Raw genomic sequence first — 19648 nt, 5'->3', positions numbered from 1 at the left:
GCCACACTGGACTTTGGGGCCGCTGTAAGGAGTAAAGAGGAAAAAGCACTCAAAATGTTAGAAGAATAAAATACACGACCTACCTGTGCTCTCACCAGTGTTCCCTGCACGCTTCAACACCCCATCCCTGAGCAGAGCACAGTATCCCAGCCAACTTGGTAGAGGGACTGTATGGCCAGATGACTCAGGATCAGGCATCCCATGGGACATTTTCAAAGGGCCATTCTGGAGTGTTCACCCTGCCTCAGTTAATCCTCTGGATTCTAGCAGCTGGCCACCCTCCTGCTCTGCAGACAGCAAGCTGAGGCCTGGGGAGGCTGGCACACTTGCTGGCCTGACATGAGCTTGGCTACAAAGCCCATGTCTCAGGAGTCAAGGTAAGGACCTGCAGGAGCCTGGAGACCTCCCTGGGAGCCAGATGCTGCTTGGCTCATATGTATCACAGGGAAGAGAGGTGCAGCTGCCCTGACTCCTGGCCAGTCCTACTCCTCCGTGCCCCCTCTGCCAAGAAGTTGAATGGCAGTCCTGGGATAAACACCAGGATTCAATTTTACTTTTGGTCCTCTATTTATGAAACAGAGTTCCTATCACTAACACAGGAAATAGAAAGGCACGGTTTCTTGGGAATAGAGCTCATGTGTTCCTCAATGTTGTCAGGGTAACCTGCCGTGGTACACACAGTCCTCTGGCAGGAAGGGGTGGCTGGGTAGATCTGTGTTGGAAGCAAAGCATGGGCTTGCATGTGTGGCCAAGGAGAGCCCTGTGCCATGGGAGTGCAAGTGACGGGGATAGACAGGGGCTGAGGACACATCCTGTGGCTGAGAGACTCTTCTCTGCTGATGGGAAGAAACAAGAATTTCAGGAAGTTTCCAATAGTGACTAATCCAAGATGTTCTCTGTTAACCTAGTCTGACCTTTCAAAAATCTGGACAAGATGTGTCACACCTACTATTCCGAGTTCAATGGGGAATGACTTTTTGTTCAAGTTTTTGCACACTCATCTCCATGTAGCTTCCAAAGCACAGAGGGACTTAATCAGCAGGCTGGAGGTGGCCTCTGCTGTCTCCCCTGTACACCTAGAAATGTGCAGAAAAATGCTGGCTTTCCTGCAGCTGAAACTTGCCTTTCTTACTGGTCAGAAACTATCCCTAGCCCAACTGTTGTCACTTTATGATCCCAAGGTCCTATTCTTCATCTGGACACTTCTCTACCGACACCAGAATCTGAGCAGGCCCAAAGAGAATGAAGGATGACCTGCGAGGAAGCAGGCACAGAGCCCTGCCAGCTCTGAACAGATCTTGCTCCCTGCCTGATCCTAGAGTCACTTCTAGCTCGCTGGGCAGAAGTCACTTCCCTTCTCTGAAACTCAGGTTCCTGTTGCAGGATGGAGCAGTTTAGATGTCACAGGATTATTCCCCAAGCCACCTCCTAGCTCTGGTGTTCTGTGCATAGTGCTTTGGAGATGAAAAGGGCTCAGAAAATGCCTTAGAAATCTGAAGAGCTTCAGGTGGACCCAGGGCTGGGTGGTCCCCCGTCTGCCTTCTCCCGGGTTTTTGTGCGAGTGTCTCTGAGACTGTGTGTTGGGACAGGGATCTAGGAGAACCGAGGACAGAGACAAAGCTCAGATGAAGGGCATGAAGGAAGAAGAAGTGAGGAGAAACCAAAAGGAGTAGAACATCATTCTCGACACTTTCTAGGGAACAAGGAGGCTGTGGGGCAAGATGGGATGGGGCAAAAGGGGGCTTCTGGCGAGAATGCAGTGGGGAAGGTGGGGATGGGGAGTGTACTTCAGGGACTGTGTGAGGTGACAGCACAGTGCTTCACACACAGGCTATGAAAATGTCCTTATCCTCAGCAAGGCAGGCAGCAGTCACCATGTGGTCACCCCTAACCAAAAAATACTAAAGGTCCAACCATGAAAAGAATGGATGCCCAGCTCGGCTTCCGTGGCCCACTAGCTCTGCAGACTTGAACAGAAGTGTCCCTTTTCTGGTGGTGTAAGCCCTTGTCCTCCAATGAAAGAACCAGGCTACAGACTCCTAGTAAGAGTGCTTCTCCCACAGCCTCCAGGGGGATGATCCTAAGAGGTGAGGTATGTGAGATTCCTTTGTGGACACACAAATAACTAATGTCTTGCCAAACAGTTGAATGAATTAGGAACAATCAATAAAAGGCAGAATAAACCCTCTGCTTCTGACTACAGGTAGTTGTGGGTCTGCCCTTGTAGACCCAAAGAAGTTGCTAGGCCCTTCTGCACATGCAGGGTTTTTCAGGGCAGTACGTGGTTCCTCTTGCTGTTGAAGAACATTTGCTTTTGCTTCCTGAAGAAGCAGCCCATCCAGGACTCCACACTTGACCAGTGACACTGTCTCTGGCTAACTTTCAGAGACAGTCGCGCACCACATGTGATATGGAAATGCCCCCGATGGTGACAAACCCCAGAGTGCCTTTCATCTCAGTGTGCCACTGCTCTATAGAGAACACAGAATCAGCATCATAAACAAAGTCAACCTAACTCCTTCACCAGCCTAACAAAACTTTAGGGACGCATCTGTACAGACCTCTCATTGTATAGGGCCAGATACAAAAGCCTTTGAACAAAGCCACATACCCAGTAAATGCAGAGTCAGTCCCATGATCCATCTTTCTCTGTATGAGGTGTCATTATCTCTACGTTTAAAAACTCAATTTCAAGATTCACTTCTCAGGCAGCATTTGCCATCTCTTCTGTGCATTTTAGAAAATGAATCCATATGCCACCCTCCCCCCCTCCCAGAAGTGAATGCCAATAGGTATTCCAGAAGCAGTTCTCACCTGCAAATTTGCACAAGGCGGTAAAACATGCGTAGGGATTTCGTTCTCAGAGCCTGCTGGCCCCAGGGGCTTGTTCTTGACCCGATAGGCAGTGGTAGTGGTGGCAGTGGTGGTCTGTACTGGGAGGGCTGGCTGCCACACAGTCACATCGGAGCCATTGCCAAAGGCTTGAATTGCATTTTCTGCAGTAAAACAGGAGGAAATCCAATTTCAAAGTCAAGCAGCAAATGTAACAGGATACACACAGCCAGAGAAGCACACTAGAAATTCTGATTACGGCATTGAACTTCTCTGAACAAAACCATCCATCCATCTACCCCATATGTACTAAGAGCCAGTCTTTGGGGTCAGGTGCTCAAAAATCAATTCAGCCATTAAACACTGAGTTGGACACTTAGCCACACTCCATGCGCAACAAATATTTATTGTGTTTCTATTTATGTGCCAGGTGCTGAGCAAGAGCTTTGCCCTGAAATACTCATCCCTCAAGCCCTTTGAAACCCAGACTCGGACCTGATACATTGGATCCTAACTGCCATTTTTTTTCCAAGAAAGTCCTTACACTTTGTCAAAATTCTATACTAAAAGCAAATTAATTAGTGCCTTTTTCTTTTAAGTACATTCCTAATCATGAGACTGAGGCAACTCAGAGGCAATTCAACTAATTTGGCAGGCAAAACGCAGCCAGTTTCTTTAAAAGAAAAATCTACCCCAAGCCTCATCAATATCTAGTGAAAATTTAAGTAAGATTATTTTTTTCCTTTCTGCTCCCAGTCTTCCAAACAAAATCTGCATAATTAGATAGGAGCAGCCCTGTTTAAATGAAAAGTTTAAAATGTAAAACTTTAAAAGCCTATTACAATTTCATGGGATTAGATTGTTTTTATGGCAAGAGTAAATTGGTTATGTGTTTTTCCCTCCCCAAGATGAATAAAAAACAGTTTTTAATCAGGTCTCCAGGGATTTGGCCTGGATTTAGGAATTTTTTTTTTTAATTTCATATTCATTGTATAAGAAATCAAACTCCTTCATTTGGGACCTGAATGTGCAAATTTTTAATCTACAACTCTTAGTTGGCATTTTTCTATACACAAGACAGAATAATTCAGGCCTAATCTTTCTCTTAGAAGTGACATTTTGTTCTAGAATTGTTATCCTTTAAGTTTGGCAAATTGGAAGCTTGTTTCCTACAACCTGACACTTTGGAAGGCTGTAAGAAACAGCTTCAAATTAATGTTTTTTTTTATGCTTCCAGCTATGCTATGGCTGAACGGGTGCACAGAACTTTGAGAAAGGGGTACGTAAGGACCAGTTTCCTTAAATGACCCCAGAACCACAACAAAAACCTATTTCTTGTTAAGATGCAAAGATTCAAGAGACTCCTGACCCATACTGAAGCTGCCCGTGCTTGGCCCAGCGTGCCTGCCCCCCGTCCCCCACCGTGTCCCCATGTCGTGCTTGGCCCAGGGTGCCTGCCCTCCCTGCTCATTCATTCACCCAATGTTACTGGAATGTCTGTCAAGTGCCAGGCCGGGCTCCACGTGCAAGGCACATGGCCGTGAACAGCAGGAACAAAAGGTAGGAGTCCTCCCCCGACTGAATTTCTGGCTGTAAACCAGAAATACAGCAATAGAGTCAAGTTTGTAACAGAGATGGTGAGAAGGGCTTGGAGAAAACGTGAGTGAGGGGTGGGGGAGTGAGGAGCGCTGGGGTGAGAAGGGAAGTGGATATTTAAAGTAGTCCAGGGAGGCCTCCCAGAGAGGAAAGGAGGAGGAGAGGAGGAGGAGGAGAAAAGGAAGTGGGAGGAGCAGGAGTGGGCGAGGTGGGGCAGAAGGATGTCTGAATAAAGTCTGGAGAGACCACCTGCCTCCCATTCTCCTCTCTTCCCCTTCCATGGGCCATGCACTTGACTTAAAAATAACTGTTTCCTTCTCCCAAACTAGAAGTAAACAATGGGTTGCAGTTGCGTTCCTGGCTGGGGAATTGGGGAGAGGTTTTGCTTAATCTGAAGATAGCAGAATTGGGTTTCTTCTTAAGGGTCACAATTGATAAATTTTAATTCCTTCTGGTTTAGGGCCTTATACAAAGACTGAATTCACAGTTCTCTGTCTTTGGTGCTCTGTGGCCCATCTAATCCAAGTATAAATGGAATGACTGAAAGATTCTGGCTGGCTTTGGCCCTCTTCGCTGCAGACCAAATGCATTTATTTTTATTGAAAAGTCATCAGCAATAAGATACCAGACTAGTCTACCTTTCACCAAAATGTTATTAAGCAGGGACAACTTTAATTTCTTTGTGGGGGAAAAGTTTTCCAGCCAGTGTGAATAAAATCTTTTCTCATGATGACTCTTGTCATTCCTTTGTCTTCCTTACACCTCACATCCACCAGAAGAGAGCAAGATGAGAGAGAGGCCTCCACGCTGGAACCGGATGCTGTGGGTCTGAATGTCACTGAAGAATCCAAAAGCTTCTCTTATTTTCAAAAGGACCAGATAAACTGATTCCAGCCACATTATTTGAACTACATTTTTGTGTGCGGGTGACTTATGCTTTTCTCTTCAATAAAGGAAAGGAGGAGGAGGATGTTTTAGATCAATGCTCAAAAGCTGTTTTGTAGTACATGGTAAATTGTTGGCTAATTCTTAAAAAAAATCAGTCAAAATATAGCAGAGCATCATCGGGAAATTGTCCCTCTAGGACAAGGCTCTCAGCTGGATGTCTGAGCCTTGATTCCTAGAAATCTGACCCACCCCTCCCAGTAGGAAGACAGACCTGGACCCAAATGTACAGGGTTATGTTCTTGTCCAACAGTGCATGAACAAGGTTCTCAGGAGATAGGGGGCTGCACAAGAAACCAGGCCTTGGGTCCCAACTCTGTCACAGATGGTCTATGTGAATGCCAGGCTTTTACTCAGATGAAAGATGGATGGACAGATATAATAATTCCTACGCCTCCTAGGATACTTGCGCAGAGTACAGAAAATGAGAGTGTGCATGAATTATACTCCCTGTAGCATTAATCTGAACACACAGAATGAATAAACAGTGGCTGTCACAAGAGTGAGTGCAATTTTCAAATATCTCAGCTGGATCATCACCCAGGGTGACTTAGGTGTACATAAGGGAGACCTGGCACTGTGCTTTTGGAGTTTGATGGATGCCCATGGTTCATATTCATTTCTCCATCCCTGTCCCTGTGGAGGACAAGCTTCCAAATTGCCTAAAGGACACTGCAATAATAACCAACTCTGCTTCCCAGCAGGAACCCCGCCCCTCCACCCACCAGCGCTTATCTGGTCTCCTGAGATCCCCGACATCGCTAGTCTCCTGAGCGTATCGCCAGCTTTCCCCACTCAAGATCTGCTGCTTCTCCTCTGAGCCAACCCTGAAAATCCGAGGGGCTATCGATGTCAACATTCTAATTTTTCCCAGAGAGTCCTTGGAGGCCTATCTCCATCCAATTTGTCTGAGCTTCTCACATTGTCTATTCCGCCCAGGTTTTCAGAACCTTGGGAACGGACTCTCAGCTGGCTGCCAAGATCAAAATTTGATCTGCGGGTAGAAGCGTTCTTTCCCACATAATGTACTCTCGGTGATTGCAATCTCTTGATCTCTCGGGTTTTTGGATCCACAGTCTTGGCAGCACCCACTTCATCATCTACACGGTTCCCTGCTGCATGCATCATGCAGCATGTTCAAAAGGAGCTGGATTTACCATCAGCGACCAAGAAAAGGGACAGAGAGAGGGAGAGGGATGGACGGTGGTAGCAGACACAAGAAATAGAAGGTACAGCTCAAGCCTGGAGTGGGAAGAACGTGTGTGTGTTCACGTGCTTCTTATTTAAAACCAAAAAAAGCAAAAAAAAAAAAAGACCCCCCCCCCTCCACACACAAAAACAACAACTCACTAAGACAGGTATTGTCCTTGAAGAAGTTCAGAAATTTGGAGCACTCTTCCAGGTCATTCCCGCTGTTGCTGCAGTCACACCAGGGGGCCACGCTAAGGCTACTGGAGTCTATGTAGTTGGGGGTCATGACTGTGCCTGAAAAAGTAAAAAAACAAGACATGTCATTTTCCTGTGATGATGTGGACTTTTCTGGAATTGAAAAAGAAGTAAACGCTCCTCTGACAGAGAATGTGCCATGGATAATTACAAACACGGTGTTTGCTGAGTGGGAAATTATGTTAAGCAGTGAATTTTCTTGGCAATTTATTGTGAACACGTAAAATAGTTTACACATTTACTTAAAAAATTATAACAGAACTCCTTCAGCTGCATTTAGGGTATTTTTTTTTCTCTCTGCACAAATGGTATGGATGTTGTGGAGTTGCAGAGAATTAACTTGGAGTGCACGAGTTGCCAAATCCCCTGCGTTTTCTTGAAAATGTCATTAATCTTCATAAATAGATAGCACTTGGTGTGCGTATCTTAAAGATCCTTTTAGGGCTTTGAATCCACTTCCCTCAGAAGCAAATGGCTTCTGCAGAGTAACCCACAGGAGCTCAGAAGCCTCCAGCAGGCTCTGCTGCATCCCGGATGAACACAAATGTAGGTAGCAAGCCTCCCGCTCGCCAGATTCTCCACTGACTTACAGTCTTCCAAGTTGTGAAAGAATTGGAAACAAACAGTGTACATTCTCTGAGCCCAGGGCTCCCAGAGTATTGTCTAATGTAAGAGAAATGCTGGGTGGTCCCTCCTGCTACATCTTGTGGGATTCACAACTTTCTGGTGAGGTTTCCATCAGCACAAATACACAATGCATTTGTATTTAATACAACCCAAATGTCTTCCCCTGGGTGGCTCACACCAGGCAATGCCCGCAGAGGCCAAGATGCTTTCTGCTTTTAGTTATTTTCAAGGAAGTACGAAGTCATAGGTGGTCAGTCATCCTCAGGATGGATCTGGTTCACAAACAGAAAAACAATTTTTAAAGCTCCTTGCGGTCAAGGGCATATTGTCTTGGCCCTGCATTCCTTGCTGACTCAGATTCAGTAAGACCCATGGTCCCTTAGCAGGAGGACTTAGCCTATAGCATGAAAGGGGTTCTAACTCCTCTGAGAAAACCACAGGCAACCCACATGCTGAGTGAGGGGGTTAAGGTCATTGCATGTCTGGGGTCCTAGTGGACCCGTGACTCATGGAGAAGCAGGAACAAGCTTTGGGTGGAAAGAGATTAGGATCCAATGTCCCAGAAACCCGCGTGGAAGGAGACATCCAGACCCGACAGAGAAATAATTTGGTCTGTAGAACACACTGCCTCTACCACTTGCTCCTCCATTTCATCCTCCTCAGGCTTGCACGGGGTTGCCAGGCCCAAGGATGATCTCACAGAGGTGTTGGCAGCACCCAGTCTCGGCCACTTGTGGCAGTCAATGAGCGTGTCCTCCTGGAAGGACACAAACTGATGTGTTAACAGCAATCTCATCTGGGAGAGAGGCTGTGGAATTTCCCATTGTATTCTGTTGGCTTCTCTGGTTTTGGTTTTCTTATAAATTTTTTCTTTAACAAATGAGTATATGTTAATTACTTGGTGTATTTTCTCTTCTTATTTGTATAATTCCATATTTGGTAAGTAATCTCTCGTAGAGACTAACTTTATTAAGAAAAAGGAGAAAGTGAATCCAAGCTGGAGTACTGGCTTAAGGAAGGCCGGACCAAGAACAATGTGCCTAATTGGCGAAGTAACGCCAAGGGAGTGTGGGTCCCCTTCAAAAGGTTGGGGTGACCAATGTGCCCAAAAGCAAGACATCTTACATTCAATTCCAACCCTGATTCTCCCAAACTCTCCTGCCAAAGACAATACTGACAAGGGGTTTGGTCTGTGCTCTCATTCTGGGTGGGAGGTTCTTCTTGCTGGTGACGCATGTGACCCTGACACAGATGCCGGGCAGGAACACACACCCTGGCTGAGCCATCGCGCTCTGACAACTGTGATTTCTCTCACCCTTCCCGGCCTTCACTATGTGTTCCTTCTCAAATGCCAGGCACAGCGGAGCCCTGACACCGAGGCTTCTGCTGTCCCTGGGGCCTGGGACTCTGGCCTTTCCTCTTGCTGGCCCCATTTATCCTGGGGCACAAGTTTGCCCATTTCTCTTCCAACACCCGCTGCCTTATTTAATTGCACTGTTCTCTTCGATGCTGGGAGAACATAGTCCTCCTAAAGCCTTTGGTCTTAAAAGACAGAGAGTACTGCTTATGCCATGAATAGTGTCATCAAGGGGGAAATATTGGCCTCAAGGATGCCCCGCACACCAGGAGCTGAACACCAAGAACACTGATGGCAAGAAGCACCCCGATATTTAGGGATTTTATTTCCAATGGGCCATTTCTGAGAGACAGCTTTCCCGATTTTCCCATATGGACTGGCTGCCTATTCCTTCTCTCCAGAGCTCCCTGGCTCTGTGGACTCTGTTGGCCTTGCCCTCCTCTCCCCAGCCAGGCTTTCCTCTGACTGTTTGTCCTGCGTGGTCACTTCCCCAATCGAGTCACTTCCCTTGCCTTTGTGCTTGGTGAGTCCCAAAGGCCTGTTGTCAGAACCCAGCACAGAGGGCTCCTGGGAGATTTTCACCCACACAGACACCATCAGGCTACAGTGGAAAGGGTGTGGGTATTGTGGAGCCAGCTCTCCTCCCATGCCTCCCCCGCCCCTCTTACCAATCAGCCCCGAGTAGGCCAGGAGGCAATCGGCGAAGTTCTCCTTCAGACAGCTGCTGACAGACCTTGACTCCGGCTGGCAGTTGGTAAAAAAGTCTGCAAGGCGAGATCTACAATAGACAGAAATGCAAAAATGTGCTTTTAAACATCCTAAGTCCCTGGGCTGGGAAGGGGTATTGCAGAGAGGGTGGTTAACGGGAGGGGGGAGGAAAAATAGTTGCTAATGTTTTAGCACAGGAGTATGACAATGGTTGACCACAACTGATTGTGTATTTCAAAATAGCTAGTCCTAGAGAGGGTTTTAAACATTCTTCACACAAAGCAATAATACATGTTTGAGGTGATAGATGTGTCCACTAATCTGGTCTGATCATTACACATTGGATACATTTATTGAAATATCACACTGAATCCCATAAATATGTACAATATGTATCAATTACAATATGTGTCAATTACATGAAAAAATACATATATTAAGGGGCTTGGGCGGTAGCTCATCGGTACACTGCTTGCCTAGCATGTGTGAGGCACTGGGTTCCATCCCTAGAATGGTAAAAAATAATATAGGTGTGTGTGTATGTATATATGTATACATATATATACACATGCATAATATGTTAACATATATAATATATATATTGAGAAAGATTCCTACACACATGTGTATCTATGTATATGTGTATGTGTATGTATATATGAACAATCCTAAGACTAATTTAATAATTCTCCTTGATTCCTTTGTTGAGAAGCCTCTCTCTACACACACACACACACACACACACACACACACACACACACAAACACGAACTATTAAAACACTGGCATCTTTTCTACACAACTTCCCTCCCCTCCCCCAACCCTCATCCACCTGTGTGTATCTGCTTATTTGGAGAGAAGTCTTCAGGGCCTATAACTGGAGAATCCAGAGGCTTTGAAGTTTCCATTCAATATTTATTTCTGACTAGACTTATTTGCATCTTTAGGAAATGTGCTTCTCTACACACTCACCGGAGATCCACAGTGGGAAAATATTTACTTTATACAGAAACATGTTCCTGGCATCAAAATAGGATCCTACAGCCCATCTGCTCCCATAATTCCTCCTGGCTTCAAGAATGCATGTCTCTGTCTCGTAAGTCCTCCCTGGGCCCAGGGCATAGTGATTTATCCCGGCCCAGTGGCACCGAGAAGCTCGCCTTGGGGAACTGAAGTGAAGGACAAGAGGGCAGTGAGGCTCGCTGGGGTGTTTGGAGGCTGTGTCTGCACTTTGGGAACTGTCCAGGGGCTGGCGCAGTCCACTGGAAGCCCTGGGTGGCAGGGAAGTTGCAGGGTTCCAGAAGTGGAGAGAAGTCACGGACCCACGAGCCTGGGGAGGAAGAGGGCTCTTTTTGGCCAGTTGGCCATGTCTCAGTCTGAAGAGGGTATTGTTGGAGAAATCCTGAATGAGAACTGGGCCACCTCTGAGGTCATCTCAGCAGACAGCAGTTCTGTTTCTATGGGAGGACACAATGGACTTTAGGAGAATTTAAATTACCTGGCAATTACGGGAGACAATGGGAGGCTGTCTGGGTTTTCTTGTCTTCAGCTCACCGAGCTGGCTACCCACATACCGTGCTGTTTTTACTATTTTCCACCCAAGAAGCCCCATCTGCCCGGCATACTCAGACTCTATGATACCAAAACGCTTGGGTTGGTGGGGCTCAGCAGGGCAGGGTGTATGGAGAATCATAAGGGTTTGCACAGACCTGTAGGAAGCATATTTATGCCCCTTTTCTACAATCTCACCTAAAAGTGGTACTCAAAGGCCTGAGGACTGGTCCAAGCTCACAGAACACACAGTGAAGGCTGGGAAGGGTGAACCCATGGTGTTCCTGTAGTTCTCTTTTGCAAGAGACCTTATCTGCACCAATCTGGGGAGCTCTGTGTGGTTCTGGGTACCTAGCCCATCACAGTGAGTCCCTGCGGCAGGTTCTAGAGGCCTGCTTCATTTTCTTTGCATGGTGGCTGACACTTCTTAGGCCTTTTATAAAGATTCCTGATCAGGGCCATGCGCTGAAGCTAAGTGGCTTGGCAAAATCCTCCCAATGAGGCTCACCTGTGAGCGGAGGGTTTGCCTGGATCTTAACCACAGCCTGCCTTGCTGGTGTTTTCTGCCTTTAACTGAACACACTGAAGGATACAAAACCTGGCTATTTTCTTTTGCCTGGTTAAAGGATTTGTTTTTCAGAGGAAATCCCTAAAGATGGCTCAGGCTTACTCAGCTGGCTCCAATGGCATCCAGCTTGGATTGAGTATTAATTTCAGAAGAATTTTTCTGGTCATGAAAGTTAATGATCTAGGGGTGTTGGGCTCCTAACACTGCAAAGGCCAATGCAGTCCAGGCAGCTGGGGCTCCAGTTCTGCACACAAGCTGGCCACTGAATAGCTCTCTGACCCGGCAGCCCCTCGTTCCTGGTCTGTCCCTTGGAGACACAGTTCCTGTTTCTCAGAGTCTCTCAAGCAGACTATTAAACGAACAACAGTGTGATGCGGATTACTGTCCTTGGGCGCAGGGCTAATGCCACCAGACTCATTTGGTTTAACAACCTCAGAATTGACTCACAATTGGACTCCAGAATGAAAGGCTAATTGAGTCAGTCTGTTGCAGAAAGCAGAGGCCCAACGGGGAGGATACCGTGAAATACAGAGCTCTGAGCAGAACCCCAGACGGCTGCATTTTAGGAGGAGAGGGCAGGCATGGATCCCAACTGCAAGGATACAGCCATCGAATGGGAAGAGGGAGGGAGGGAGCTCTGCTAGGATACCCACCCTTGCAGGATTCTAGCACATTTGGCCTGCCTCCCCGGGTATTTACACTTGGAGACATGGTGATCGCATTATGGGATTCCCATTTTACAGGAGGAAAAACTGAAGTAAGACGCTTGCATGGTGGTGTGCTGGAGCCAGCTCATGACTGGCTAGTGGGTCAATTTTGAAAAATTTTGCAAGTTGGTTGACATCACAGTGGGGCTTGCAAGTACCATGGCTGGCGTGATTTTTACACAGTGGCAATCAGGAAATGCTCCAAAGCAGGGATTTGTGGCGTTCTCTGGGAACACATTGTTAACTGTCAACTGGCACAATCCTGTTGAAGAGCCCCGCGTGACATAGTCAATCCTGTGAGTAAAGCATGTGTCAGGTGTCGGGTGTTGAGTCCCAGCCCTTCTGGGACAGGTTTCTCCTATTGCCATGGTGCTGAATGAAAGGGTGTGGTACAGTGAGCATCCAGACTTTGGTGCTTTCCAAAGAACAAAAACAGTGACCCCAGCCCCCAGGGTTCTTCTGTCCCAGCACCTCCCCCACCAGTCCTCCTACAGTAAGTACAGTGCAAAGGGTTCCACGTTTTGACAAAGCATCTGGGTTCTCCTGTCCCAGTGACTGAATGATGTGTTAAGTGCTTGTAATATAATGATGGAAAAGGCCCTGAACCTGGATTTAAATAACCAGCAGGCCAGGTGCCAACAGAAACAAGAACAGGATTAAAATAGTACAGTGGCTAGTTCCTGATAAAAGGTAAGGAAGGCTGCTAATATAAAGAAGACCAAATAAGAGGGAAGAATTCAGTAGCTGTTAGGTAGCTTTTATAAACCTTATATTTCTTTCCTGACAATCTAATGAGGTGCAGTACTATTATTTTATTATCCTAATTGTACATCCAAGTAAACCAAGGCTTAGAAAGGCTAGACTAGAGGAAAACAAAGGAGTAGATCGAGGATTTAGAGCCCCACATTCTGACTCCACCACTTAAGCTCCCAACGCTCCACAGCTACAGAAGGTGATTTCAGAAAGGCTGTGATCTGGGGACTAAGCCAGGAAAGATGGAGAGGATTTGTCAGGCAAAGGTGGAGGAGGGTGCTGCAGGCAGAAGGAAGTATCGTAGGATAAAGTAATCATCTAAAATAATCCCAGGTCACAATAATGGAGTGTCTGTGTGTGCCAGGCACAGCCTGAAGTTTCTGACCTGTATGCACACATCCAGCCCTCATGACACCCTTGTTAGGTGATGTTATCCGCCCCATTGTACAGATGAGAAAACTGAGGCCCAAAAAGAGTAAGTGACTGTCTCCAGGTTGTAGAGCTTGGCAGGGGAGCTGGAATGTGGCCACGTTCCATCTGACTCAAGTTGGAGGTCATTCTTCACCACTACACTCACCACGTGCCTCATCAAAAGTCCTGCTAGTCATTCCCCAAGGATGGCCAGGGCAAGGGATGCAAATGAAGACTGATGGGAGATGATGCCCAGCAAATCCTTGAATGACCTAAGAGTTTCGATTTTGTCCCAAAGGCAGTGGGAGCCACTGAAGGATTTAGAACCCAGAAGTAGCATGATCAGATTTGCATACTAGGAAGACTTGGATCTCTGGATTATTCAGCAAAGACTTGATAAGGACCTGCTCTGTGCCTTCACTGCTGGAGCAGCGAGGGGACAGCAGGAAATGGTGGGAGGCAGGAGGACAGTATCCTAGGAGACTATAGTCAGGAACCAGAGCAAAGCATGGAGGGCCAGAGGGAAGGAAGACAGGAGGATGTGTCAAATGGAGGGATCTGCAGATGGGGCTGCAGGAAGGAGCTGGCGGAGAACCAGGTTGTGTACAACTCAGCAGACAGGATTGTTGTGGCAGAAATATGGAGGATGAGTTTGCAGGGAAGATGGCGGGGCTGGTTGAGGTTGTGTGGAGTGCATGGCACCCTGGGGACCCAGGAGTCTAAAGGGTTGTTAGAGCTCTGGCTCCTGCATCTGCCCAGTTGCCAACCACTACCTGAGCACCTACTGTATGCACAGCCCCCACAGCGCAGGCCAGGCCCTCAGGCACTCACTCCCCCCGCCCACCCTGGCTTATGAATCATGCTGTAATTGGTTTCAGTAGCTACCCTGCTTGGGCTGCCGGGATCCAAACAAGGAAGCTTAAACGTCCAGCATGGGATTAACAAAGAAACTCCACAATTGGATTTCTTCTGGAGACACGAGATCTCCATGACTACAGCAGTGATGAGCTCTGATTGTTTTTCTCTGAGAAAATGAAAAGGAAATGAATAGGCACTAATGTAGAAATGTATCACCCTCAGAAAGAGAAAATCTCCCACCCTTCAAGAGGAAGAGAAGGCTTCCAAGATGGCCTTAGGAAATCTGCAAAAAAGTGGTTTACACAGAAAATATCATATTAAGGGACGCACGCTGCTAACTGGAAATAGAAAAATGATTATAATGATAAAATCTAGGAGAGCCTTCAAAAACGGCAGATGGTCTTTTGACAGTGTGTGGGGGATCGTTTACCTACGTTTTCTGTGGCTGTTTTAGGAAAACAGTGCTATAGAGAACAGGTAAAACACATCCTAGTAATACCCAGTGGAACTCATCCTGGATTATCGCAATCCTTTAACTGTTTTTCCAGAATAAATCCCGTACTTGGACATGAGCCATGTGGTTAGTGGAATTGAGCCTGGACTAAGAATTGTGAGATCTTGAATGGGATCCAGGCTCAGACACTAATTAACCAGAGTTCCTGAGAATGTTGCTTAACTTCTTAGCCCTAGGATTTCCCTTCTGAAATCTCAAAAATACAGTTTATGGGACATTCCAAGCTGCCTTGAAAAACAAAACCTAAAACAACTTTTGTTTTCAAAGCATTATTATTGTTCTATTTTGTCATTAACCTAAGATTCCAGTGTCAAGGCATTTGGTTTCTTTTGAGTCTAGAGAACAAGACTTTTCCAGGGAACCCCTCAACTCACACATAAGACAATGGAGAAAGCTAAGCACCTGCTCTGAGTCCCTTGGCAGGGGGCCACAGGAGGCATTTGCTAGAGGAGGGCCTGCCACCTGTCTGTAAAAGCCCTGGAGGTGACACGGGTGAGAGGCTGCTTGATTTTAATTTCCCAGGGATTTTATTGAGTATCAAGTGTATACTTGCTCTCCTTTGCCACCATTGATTAGACTGCTCTTCAAAGACTTCCTCTCATGTCTACTGCCTTCAGAGATGGAGCAGGCACTTGGAGTGTCACCCAGGAGCACATGGGGGCCAGAGCATGCAGATGGGACTCTGCACAGGATGAGAGTCGGTCAGTAACTTAGGCTCCCCTTTCTGCAGGGGTCTGCTGGATCCCACCAGTGCCATACGGGACTACAGGACTCCATCACCCAGTACAAACCCAGACCTTGGGGATGAATCCCTTTATTGATCAATTTCTGTAAGAAGTTACTGGAGTTTTTCTCTGAACCCAGTGAGAACATTAGGACTTCTGAGTCTTGGGTTTCAGTTCAAGTCATTTGGTTTATGAAATCTTTTCCACTGGTCTGTTCAAGGAAGCCAAGTACAACAGGTAAGAATGAGCACAGGACCAGGGGCCCCCGGTTCTAATCCAGCTCCACCTGTTAGGCGCTTACTCCTTAGCACATTATTTAACTCTCTGAGCCTCAGTTTTTTCATGTGGGATGTGGAGCCAATGCTATGTATAGTCACTTTAAACGGCTTCAGTGAGGTTTAAATGACAATTAACAGAGCTCCTTGGATACACCAGTTGCCCAGTAGAATTTTACTCCCACCCCTTCATCTTTTCTTCCATTTATCACAGCAGCCCTTATCTTCCCTCAGTAGAACAGACCACATCTGTGTTACCAAAGGCATCCACTGCGACCAAAACCAACTTGAGAAGTCCAAAGCCAGGAATCCTGTTGTGTTATTTACAAACCTCCCAGTCATAGGGACTCATAAAATAAAGGCATTTTAAGAAAAGCTACTTTTCCCCAGGGGTGTAGAGGAAAAAAACATATTTTTTTTAAAAAAAATGATGAAATATCAGTAAGTTGGTTAATACTTCTAATATCTTATGCAGAATAAAAACAACTTGAAAAACATGCTGCTAATATTAGCAAGGGGATGATGAAGCTGGAACACTGGAATGGTAATTGTCTGGTACAGTGACACAAAACAGATTTTTCCTCTTTCTGTTTTTAGAAAATTACCTTAGCCCTTTTCTCCAGCAGCCTGCTGGCGCACACATCTGGAAAGCATCTTTCGGGAATCAGAGCCTGTATTAAATATATTTTGTGGGGGGTGTTATTTTGCATTGTTGTTCCTCACTTTGGGCTGTGCATTCTGGCTTCCTGAAGCGGAGGCCTAGTGTCTGTCTGGGAGCAGGTTGTGGAGCTCAGGGGCTGAGCCCTGGTCTGCCACCTCATGGACGTGCATGTGGGAGAGGAGCAAGCAGTATGGCTTCTCCTGAGCAAAGGCCCCAGGGCAGACCCACACACTCCAGGTGCCGATGTACAAAGCTCCACGCATCTTGTGTTCCTCAGTCCCTTAACTTGGGTTCCCACTCATGGTAGGATTATTAAAGCCAGACAAACTGATACACCACGAGTGGTGACTTGGCCAGACAGCAACCACATGTTGTTGGGAAAGAGCACTGAAAGGTCCAAGAAGCCTCCAAGACGGTCCTAATGCCTTTGCTTCTGGCGACAGGAAGGACCCTGTGGCCAAGTAGAGATCGTCACCTGTTCCCTCCAAATCCCTGCTAAGGTCATCCTGGTACTTGGGATTCTCCAGAGCATATAGCAAAACCCTGGGGACACCTCGATGGCTGCTGCTCCTCTGGCTCCTTGGCAGCTCCTGGCTGCAAGGGTTCTCCTTGTAGTCTGCCTGGCATGTGGGTCACAGGAGGCTACCCTCACTGTGCTCTGGGCCTTACCCCCTCAAGCTCTGACAAAGCCTCACCTACTGAGGAAGGTGCTCAGGTACTGCAGGGGGTTCTTGCAGAGGGTTGGTCCATGCATCCTGCTTTGGGCATCTCTCCAGGTTGAGCGTTCAGCAAGAGCAAGCTGCAGGGCGGAGGTCGCGCTTCCTTAGCCTTTCTGATTATTCATACTGCACTAGTCCCCCTAGAGAAGCCCAGACATCACCTGATCAATCTCAGGATCCCTCTCGGAGCCACCCTGCATGAACACTGACAGCCATCCGTCAACGTTAACCAGGCAGTTAACAGGCCTTGACAGTGACTCTCACCTGGCAAATTTGAAAAGCAATTCCTGGGCGTTGGCAAGGGAATAGTCTGACTTCGAAGGGGCTTTCAGCATCCGCTGATCAGATGCCCCAGAACTGCCCTTCAGCCAGGACTCCTGCTCCACCACCCTCAGTCAATCCCTCCCAATGCACAAACTAATGGTTGCAGTATAAGCAAATTGTAAGGAGTAATGGGAACATGGAAGGATCACGGACAACCCTATACTCCATCTCCAAGGCAAATAGAGCTGTTTGTGTTACCCAGGCCACACCATGTTCATTAATGCAGAAAAGCTAGCTTTGTCGGTTCTTGTTTTTTAGCTGAAGAAATTGAAGATTTTCTGGATGATGAAACCATCATAAAGTTCTCAGCTATACAACAGTCTGCTGGGATGACTGCAGGTGACAAATACATTAGAACTCCTTAAGAGTAAATTGTATCCAATAAGCTTTTGATGTTTCTGCAGGGAAAAATTTGTAACTTTATAAATTTAAACATTTATAAATGTTTATAAATTTGTGACATTTGGCCACAAGAAGCAGCAGACATCAAGATGTTCCATCCATCTTTCACCAGTAGAACCACACCTTAAAACTCCAGGCCAACAGGATGGAAAGTCACTTTCTAGAGAATTCTACAGGCCCTTCCATCCTCAGGAGGGAATTTAAGAAGTTGCCTCATCTTGTCCTGGAACTCTAAAAAGCTCCATGTCAACTGCTCAGGAACCCTGGGAGCAAAGATCACCCACCACACCCACTGTGTCTTCATTAATTATTTACACCCACCCTTGCTTTCTGAAAGGATTTCGAGGTACATTCAGATGTGGCTGCAGTCAATAGAATCAACGTCAATGCTAGGGAGGAAACTGGGGGCTACAGGAAGATAAGATAGAGGAACAAACTGCAAACATCTTCTGGCTAGATGAAAGCTATACATGTGGGCCTGGGCTTTCTAGAAATCACAGGGAATAGAGGTTAAATAACTCCTTCCACAATTCATGATATCCTGAAAAATGGAAAGAAGACAGATGCAGAGGAAAAAACCACCTGTGGTAGAATACATACCTTCCTTCAGGGCATCTCTGGTCCCCAAAGATGTCTATAAGGTAATCTCTGGAACCTGAGAATGTTACCTAACATGGCTAAAGGGACTCTGCAGATGTGACTAAGGTTATAGTTCTGGGGGGAAGGGAGGTTACCCTGAATCATGTAGGCAACAATATAATCATAAGCATCCTTCAAAGTGGAAGAGGGAGGCACACAAAGAAGTCAGAGTGCACCATGTGGAAAAGTCTCAACAAGCTCTTGCTGGGTCCGAAGAGGAAGTGGAGGGACAAGCTGAGAAGCAGAAGAAAGGAAATGAATTCTCCCTGTGCCTCCAGAAGGAACTCAGCCCTGCCAATGTCTTCATTTCAGCCCGGTGAGACCCATGGTGGACCTACAGACCTACAGATCTGTAAAGAATAAATTCATGTTGTTTAAAGTCACCATTTGTGATAATTTGTTAACAGCGGGAATAGAAAACCAACCCACTACTAATCAGCAGTATACAGTAGGGGTTTTGAACAGAGTATTTGAAAATGGACTAGTGCTTAAATTTCAATTAACCACTCACAAACCATGATATTTGAGGCATGTATTTTAATTTCTCTGAAGCGTAATTTACTAGTCTGAATGACAGCAAGTCCTTCAAATGTTACCAGAAGGGTTGGGTACACCTGGCCCTGGCACCTGGTAACAATTTACAACCATTCCTGGTCCGTATGTGAGGACAGAACCTCATAAGTGCTGGTTCTTCTTTCTCAGCCCAGAGGCTTCACATGGAGCTTGGGACCTCTGTGAAGTGCCAGGGTTCAGATGACCACACTGGTATTTCTTCTAGAACTCATCTGCTAATAACTCTGATATGTTTTATTCTGAGGCCACCGATCCATGGGTTCATGTGCTCAGTGCAGTCATGATTAGTACCAGAAGTCCATTGAGGCCAACGAGATTTCTCCTGGAATCTCCCAACCTCCTCGAGCAGAGCAGTGCTTTTCATAGGTTTATGGGACCATCGCCCAGGAAAACAAGCGGTTCTGACACTCTGCCCTCTACTGTCTGGCGACTGAAGCCCCAGGCCTGTGTTATTAAAA

At 46.6% G+C, this 19648-nt stretch overlaps 1 protein-coding gene across 1 annotated transcript in view; it reads right to left on the bottom strand.

The window, feature by feature from the left end:
* Gfra1 (GDNF family receptor alpha 1) overlaps positions 1-19648 on the bottom strand; it is a 191414-nt gene that overhangs the window by 24009 nt on the left and 147757 nt on the right. The window contains exons 5-7 of the mRNA XM_027930310.2: positions 9472-9581; positions 6724-6858; positions 2815-2996 (exon numbers count right to left, since the gene is read on the bottom strand). Of these exons, the coding sequence (XP_027786111.1) occupies positions 2815-2996; positions 6724-6858; positions 9472-9581 (427 nt within the window). The remainder of the gene's footprint in view (positions 1-2814; positions 2997-6723; positions 6859-9471; positions 9582-19648) is intronic.

This window comes from Marmota flaviventris, chromosome 4 (assembly GCF_047511675.1).
Source record: "Marmota flaviventris isolate mMarFla1 chromosome 4, mMarFla1.hap1, whole genome shotgun sequence".
Classification (NCBI taxonomy): Eukaryota; Metazoa; Chordata; class Mammalia; order Rodentia; family Sciuridae; genus Marmota; species Marmota flaviventris.
This window is presented reverse-complemented; position numbering and strand designations above follow the sequence as displayed.